This window comes from Ranitomeya variabilis, chromosome 7, assembly GCF_051348905.1.
Source record: "Ranitomeya variabilis isolate aRanVar5 chromosome 7, aRanVar5.hap1, whole genome shotgun sequence".
Lineage (NCBI taxonomy): Eukaryota > Metazoa > Chordata > Amphibia > Anura > Dendrobatidae > Ranitomeya > Ranitomeya variabilis.
The window spans coordinates 41,276,939-41,285,312 of NC_135238.1; the positions used below are offsets into that span (position 1 = coordinate 41,276,939).

Consider the following 8,374-nt stretch of genomic DNA (forward strand, 5'->3'; position numbering starts at 1 on the left):
AAGTCAGCACTTATTAAATGTGCAACTGGAGCAAAGTGCGGATTTCAGATTCCTCCCTGGAGATACAGTTTCAGATGGATATAGTTTCCATTTACCCATTGTTCAGGGCGGTAAACACAGGAACACGTCTTGGAATATTTATGCCAACGGTGAAACAGAATACGAGTTAATACAAGACCCATCTACTTGGCATGTGTCATTTGTATACCTCCCTTTCCATCACATTTAGGAAACCCTATGAAGCTACTTGTAGACATTAGACCCTTCTCTGTTGTCTACGGGGGCTGGCAGACTGCAGGAGTCCAATATCAACAACTACAAGACTATATATATATATATATATATATATATATATATATATATATATATATATATATATATATATATATATATATATATATATATATATATATATATATATATATATATATATATATATATATATATATATATATATATATATATAAGCAATTTTACATACCCAAAGCTACAGATCTAAGAACGTCCACCTAGTGTGTCTAGTGTTGGTGGTCACACATGGTCAGTAGCCCAGTCCTTCCCCTGGATCCTCTTGTACACGGGATGTGTAAGGGATTCCTGGAGATCAGGACCAGCACCGAACACACTGGATGGACATCCTGAGAAGGTATCAATACGAGAACATTATCCAGATACAGGAACATTTTACTGAAATAATTCCAAACGAAAAACGTTTTATGCCTTTCCTGGTCTACAAGTAAATTGAAATGGAAGTGGAAAAGGCCCCTATAGGACGGTCATCAATTAGATGTGGTAGAGAGGGACTACAAATCTAGTCTCTCTCAGGAGATATCAGAATGTCCATGTATTATTAGGAAAACACCTCTAATTCACTGGCCACCAGGTGCCTGATCGTGGCACAGAAGGGAATTTATTAACTCAGTGCCCAATCTATCTGAAGATAACTAATTCTGAGATGTTGGTCTGGTATAAGGCAACAACACTTAGAAAGGTCCTCTATGAAAGTATCATACGATTATAAGGTAAACCCTATAAAAGTTATCCCCAACTTGGACAATTATAGCAATATCTGCTGGATAGGTCATAAAATGTCCAATAGATGTGGGCTCCAAAGGTGGGACTCCAGACAAAAGTATGTTCCTCCTAGACATTACACTTACAGGAGCTTTCATCACCATCCATTCAAGATCTAGAAGGCCTCCTCACCCTTCATTCTCTGTCCGATTACGATGGCCTCCTCACCCTTCATTCTCTGTCCGATTACGATGGGCTCCTCACCCTTCATTCTCTGTCCGATTACGATGGCCTCCTCACCCTTCATTCTCTGTCCGATTACGATGGCCTCCTCACCCTTCATTCTCTGTCCGATTACGATGGCCTCCTCACCCTTCATTCTCTGTGCGATTACGATGGGCTCCTCACCATTCATTCTGTCCAATTACGATGGCCTCCTCACCATTCATTCCCCGTCTGATTACGAGGGTCACCTCACTGAGCCGGTTTGCTGAACCTTGTAGTCAGCCTATCAGGACCTCCATAAACAGGTCTTGGTCGCACAGCTCATCTGGTCATTTTAGATGTATGAAGGAAACTGAAGGTCATCAGTGTGCTGCAGCGATCACAACCCATTGTTCTGCAGGGGTCAGTCATTATGGCCTGTAGATCGGGACTTAGGACTCTTCGTTTCAGTCCGTGTGTGACATGGACTCCACGCCGACCAATTGTAGCCTAGTGCACATGAGCATTTCCTACATAGTTGTGAGATCCACATGGAAAACCAATAAATAATTCACCATTATGGTCCTTTTTAGCAGACTAGAATAGTGCACACAATAAACCACTCCTGCACCACGTCCGTGGCACAGAGGAGCACAAGGCGATTTGCAATTTGTGGACATGACTGGCACAATTTTTTTAATGCGGCCGTCTGAACCAGTCCATACAGATTTTGTGCTGAGAGGACATTGTTCTGCCTCCATGTTCATCACAATATTAGAAGTTGTTTTTGTGTGCCGACAACTTTAGGTCTTATGCTCTATCGATACCAATCAATCTGGAGTCTTGTCTGGACTCCAATATAACCAAGAAAGCCAAAAAAAAAAGTAGGTCTTACCATCACCATCCAAAAACCATCTTCAGGCTCAAGGAAGAACTGTCTGTTCTTCTGTGTGTGTAATGACTGTGCTGGCTTCGTGGGGTTAAAAGTCCTAAAATAAATTTAAAAATATATTCAGTGAAAAAAATTATATGTTTTCCTAAAACATTTGCTAACAATTTTAGTGACAAGCTCCATGCAAAGCTACCAAAAAGCACGATACAGATTGCCCTGGCGGTCCTCCTTGGCCATTGTGGCTGCCCTGTAGACTGTGCATAAAGTATTTGCCCCATTACCTTGTAAACTGCACGATTGCTTCACATAAGCCAACATTTTTTATTTTTTCATTTTTCTCAATTTCGCTCGGATGGTAAAAAAGGATCTTCTTTTCTTCCTGATTAAAGAGAATTAAAAAAAAAAAAAAAAAAAGTTAAAGGATAACTGAAAGATCATGTTAATGGGGTTGTCACCTACTCGGAAAACCACTTCTTAAATACTAAAACACCTTTTTTCAACCATTCTGAAACAGACATCGAAGCAACTTTGCAAAATATTCTTCATTAAAAATATTCTGTTTTGCATTTACAGCTACAATGCAAACCAATGAGTTTCCACGGTAACAGACAACAAACAAACCTTGCTTAGTCAGACCCAGCAGTTCTACTCAGTTTCTGCGTCCTGTTAATCTATAGACTGTACTTTTGTAAGACGTAGGGAACAGAATGTCAAGATAAGACCACAAAGTATTTGTTCGCAGTCTTACCGTAGAGGCACATAGGTCTGCATATGAGCTGCAAACATGAAACAGTAGAATGTTTTTTTGTTTGTTTTTTTAAATCAAGATTATTTTCCAGAGTTTCTACATTTTCTTTTTCGATTCAAAGCAATTAAGTCTGTATAAAGTGCATGGCTGTAATTAGCAAAATCTCGTTACATGACTTCCCGAGGGCTGGATATGTAAGGCAGCTCACAAGATTTTCCTCCTTTCTAAATACAAGTATTTCTTTGTATCCAGATCTTTTTTACCAAGTTCTGTTGGAAAATCCGACAACGGTTCCAGCCAGCGTTTTGACATTCATAGACATCTATGCTTTTATCTACATACGTTTCTCATTTTTATACTGGAGAATATGATGATCTTTTATGCAGTTTTGAACATGGGAAACATCCCGATATCTGCCTGTAACACCGCTCCATAGACTTCCATGCGCACGTACAATAACTCGGATTTTACCAAGGTTATTTTCCCATTTTTTACGGCGTTAATCAGGTGATAAAACAAACCTGGCGACATGATTCTCCAAAATAATAATAAATAATATTATGAAAAAAAAAAAAAAAAAAGTGAAAATTTTAAAGAAAGAAATAAAAACAAAATGCCCTTGTGTGTGACCAGTAGGTTTTGTCATTCTTCTTAATCAAGTTGTATGAGGGCTTGTTTTTGATTTGCAAGCTGACATTTTTATTGATACCATTTTCTGATATATAACGACGTTTTGATCATTTTCTATTTTCTTTTGCAGAGACCACAAAAATGGCAAAGTTTTGATTTTGGCGTTTACTGTACAGGTTAAGCAAGATAATGTCTTGATAGATCAGACTCAAACAGATACCGCGTTCTCTTGCATTAATCACTATTAGAGATGAGGGAACGTGCTGGGATAAGGTGTTATCTGAGCATGCTCGGGTGCTCACCGAGTGACTATGATGTGCTCGAAAGATATAAGTTTCAGTCCCCGTGGCTGCATGTCTCGCTGCTGTTCGACGGCAGCAACACATGTTTGTTAGGCTATCCTTGTATGTGTTGGGCCTGTCGATCAGCCTCAGGGATTCGAACATATTATTCGAGCATACTGAAGTCACTCAGATAGCACATGAGCATGCTCAGAAAACACCTCATCACAGCACGTTCGGTCATCACTAGTTGTTATATTTATGTGGGCTTGTTTTTTTGGGGGTGCCCATGATACACCATCTCCCGAAGTCACTTGCTCTTCCAACAGCAGCAGGGGAAGCAAAGCAGATCCAAAGACCACCGAGGGGGTACAGAACAAATTCCCTATTAACTAGATTAAAATAGATTCTGAAGAAAACCCTGCACTTACCTCTCCTTCCCTGGGACCAAATTTGGGGTTATAGATGAAGAAACTCAGTAGAGATGGCGGGTAGTGCTTCTCCTGCACGGCAAAGGCCATCCTGCACAGACAGCAAGGAAAAGATCAGCAGAAGAATCGGTTCTTTACAACTCAGAAAACAAATCGGGTTCCTCAAACGACAGACAAGGGAATAAACATGAACCACGGACACTTCAACAAAACAAGACTGATGGAAAACAAGCTGCGAGATATGAGATTTCTGGACTTAAAGGGAATCTGTCACCAGGTTTTTGCTATGTAATTGAGAACAGCATGATGTAGGGATAGAGACCCTGATTCCAGGGATGTGTCACTTACTGGGCTGTGTTTTGACGTTTAAATAAAATCAAAGTTTTATCGGCAGATTATTGCTAGAGGACTAGGTGTTTGGTGCCTGCTAGTCCAACCACGCCCCTTCCACTGATTGGCAGCTTTCTGTGTACACTGTGCATAGGCAGAAAACTGCCAATCGATAGTGAGGGTGGGGGTAACACAGATTAGCACGACTGGCTAATGAGACCTTCTCAGGCAGTGATAACATACTGCTGATAAAACACTGATTGTATTGAAATTACAACACGCAGCCTAATAAGAGACATCCTTGATCCTTGGAATCAGGCTCTCGTGCCCTACATTTTGCTGTTCTCAAATTAAATAGCAAAAATCTACCAACAGACTCCCTTTAATGGGGTATTATTGGTAACAGCTAATTATCATCTGGCTTATCCACAGGATGAGACCCCCACTATGACCAGGGATCAGGGACCCCGTTCTTGCTGTCCAGGCACGTAATATTGATGTACTATATCCTTTGGGATCGGTGCTGGTACCAGGTGACCACCACCCCCCTCACTGATCCAAAACTAATGAATTATCCTGAGGTCAGGTTATCAACACTATATTAATAACAAAGCAAAGTAGCTCCTATCCTGATCCTCCACGACCCCCTGATGAAGCAGGGTGAAACATGAATTGGGGAGCGTGGGCGAGATATCGCTTGGAGCTTTGATATAGCTATATACCATTTTATATACTGATTATTGGCTTCTCTCACCCTTCTGGCATTATATTTATTCAGCGTCCCTGTGGTGTTACAAATACCATTCTCTGTGCTATAACTTGATTTACACCTTGCATCCATCATGTCATCCTGTTATACCATCACCAATAAACATGTAATGATTACATTATAATCCAACTTCTGTATAATAGATGCTGTTTTCTACTTCCTCGATGCACCATTGATGGCATGTTTCTGCACTGCATTATTCTGTCATTTTTATATACAATTGGAGTCCGATTATCTCTTTTCTAATATTATTAAAGGGAATCTGTCAGCAGGATTGTACTATTTGATCTGAGAGTAGCATAATATAGGGCACGAGAGCCTGATTCTGGTGATGTATCACTTACTAGGCTGTGTTTTGTAGTTTCAGTACAATCAGCGTTTATCTGCAGGAGATTATCACTGCAGGACTACAGCTCATGTGCACATCAGTCCAGCCAATCTCTGTAACTCCTCCCCCCATCATTGATTGGCAGCTTGCTCACAATGAAGAGTGAAAAAAGCTAAGAAAACTTTTATCTGCTACATCTACATGAGACAAAACAGGAATTCTATGAAAACTATAGCAAGCAGCCCAGTAAATCACTGGAATCAGGCTTTGTTTTTGCTGATCTCGGATTATATACCAAAGCCTGCTGATGGATTCCATTTAAAAGGATTGTCCAGCCTTTGGCTATACACTGGCATTGAGTGAGGCTGAACACGTCTAGTCTGCATGTGACTGCATATATGCACGCAGTGCGAGCGATGTGAGGATTCGCAAGTCTGGAGGCACATAGGCTACAAGTCTGCAATCACGCTAAGGATGGACAACCCCTTTAAGCTGCAGCCGAGCACGTGCGTTGCCACTAATGTCTGGGAAACCGATGGAAGTGGAACGTAATTAAGCAGAACATTGTGCATCTCTCACAGCTCCTAGCCCCCTGCCTATCCCCGGGGGTCTTCCCATCACTCCCAAACCACAGGGTCTGATTAAACGCCAATCATTTACATCCCAATGACTCCTGCAGAGATTACGGGGCCCACAGGGGTCCCAAAATGGCAGATTTTACCTGTAGCTTCAAACAGGTAAAATCCAAAACAGATGACATATTTTAGGGCGCGTTCACACAAGAAGGGAGTTTTTGTTTTGTTGAGTTTTCGAAGCTGTGCAGTTTTCTTTGCCCCAAAAACAAAATGCACTGCAGAAGTAAAACGCAGAAAGCATGGGAGAGGCTAAAGCGGAAAACTGACATGTAGGCAAAGGGTTAAAAAGGAGAGAACCACAAGTCCCAGCATGTCTACATCTAATTCCGGTATACACCAAGTGAACCTACAAGTCCCAGCAGGTCTACACTGCAGATTCTGTGCTGTTCTGCTAATACACCAAGAGAACTACAAGTCCCAGCATGTCTACATCTAAGGCCGGGGTCACACTAGCGATGAATACGGAGGAGGCTATGTGATAAAACATGGCACAGCACTCGGCCCAGTGTTAGCCTATGGGGCGGCTCCCATCAGCGTCCGTATATCGGCCGAGTCTCGCCAATGCAAGTCTATGGGTGCGAGAAAACTATGGACACCGCACGGGCCATCAGTGTGACTTGTACGCACACATTTTCCTTATTTCAGCCCATCGAGCCATTCAATTCATTGGGGAAAAGCAGTGAGAAATGTAAAGTCATACGGATACACAGGGGCGAGAAAATCACATTGCAAACGCATCACACACGGAGAACACTGGCGCGGTGACCCCGGCCTAATTCTGGTATACACCGAAACACTACAGGTCTCAGCATGTCTGCATCTAATTCTGGTATTCACCAAACACTACAGGTCTCAGTATGTCTGCATCTAATTCTGGTATTCACCAAACACTACAGGTCTCAGCATGTCTTGACTGCTAAGTATGTGCTGTTACGGTAATACACCCAGAGAACTACAAATGCCAGCATGTCTACACTTCAGATTATGCTCTGTTCTGCTAATACACCTGTAGAAGTACACTGCAAATGTTATGGGAGAACTACAAGCCCCAGCTTACCTACACTGAAGATTATGTGCTATTCTGGTAAAACACCCGGAGAACTACAAGTCCCAGCATGTCTGCACTATGGATTATGCGCTGTGCTGGTAACACACCCAGAGAACTACAAGTCCCAGCATGTCTAGACTGCAGAGTATGTGCAAGTCTAGTAAGACACCAAGAGAACTACAAATCCCAGCACGTCTGCACTGTATAATATGTGCTATTCTGGTAAAACACCAAGAGAACTACAAATCCCAGCATGTTTGCACTGTATAATATGTGCTTTTCAGGTAATACACCCAGAGAACTACAAGTACAGAGCAGACATTAGGGGAGAACCACAACCCCCAGGAGGTTCATTCAGCACAGGTTATCCGCCGGTACGTACAGCAGCTCGCTGACCGGGCGCAGGGACATGGCGCCGTGCTGCTGCTGCTGCGGGCAGAGTGCGCTCCGTGCCGCCTCACACTCACTCACCTGATCCGCCGCACATCACCCCCTCACATATTTTCATAACAGAGGCACAACCAGGAAGAACTCTACAAGTGGCCTATCTACAGAGGGGAGTCCACACTGACAAAAGTACAGGCCTCGCGTATCATACCGCTACAAACACCCCTCCTCAGCTAAATGGTTAGAACCGTAGCGGAGAAGTCGTCACTGGAATAAACCATGTTGTAATTGTAGGGGGTTAGTTTTAACACTGTGTTATTTACAATCCGGATTCTTAGAAGGATTTATTCCTAATCCCCCCCTTTCTACTGGCAACGAATAGAATATTCTGAAGTAAATCCGGGCTCGCTGCTGATTGGCTGAATGCTGCCGGCTAGAATTAGCATAATCCAGGGCCTGATGCAGAGGGGAGTGACGTCATCACGGTGCGGGCGTAACCAACAGCAGTCAGTCACATAGGGAGGCGAGGGAGTTTGGCGACACGTGACTTACCTTTACGTCCAGTGCACACGGTCAGTATTGGGTCAGTATTTTACCTTAGTATTTGTAGCCAAAACCAGGAGTGGGTGATAAATACAGAAGTGGTGACGTGTTTCTACTATACTTTTCCTCTAATT

The 8,374-nt window shown here is 42.6% G+C and overlaps 1 protein-coding gene across 2 annotated transcripts in view; it reads right to left on the reverse strand.

The window, feature by feature from the left end:
• Nucleotides 1–8,087, reverse strand: part of CCZ1 (CCZ1 vacuolar protein trafficking and biogenesis associated) — a 35,156-nt gene extending 27,069 nt beyond the window's left edge. The window contains exons 1-4 of one of the 2 annotated variants that reach the window (XM_077274927.1): nucleotides 7,782–8,087; nucleotides 4,201–4,291; nucleotides 2,392–2,489; nucleotides 2,114–2,207 (exon numbers count right to left, since the gene is read on the reverse strand). In XM_077274927.1, coding sequence (XP_077131042.1) covers nucleotides 2,114–2,207; nucleotides 2,392–2,489; nucleotides 4,201–4,290 — 282 coding nt within the window. In that variant the 5' untranslated portion in view covers nucleotide 4,291; nucleotides 7,782–8,087. The other variant, XM_077274926.1, reaches the window with a different exon arrangement.
• Nucleotides 8,088–8,374: the final 287 nt, after the last annotated feature.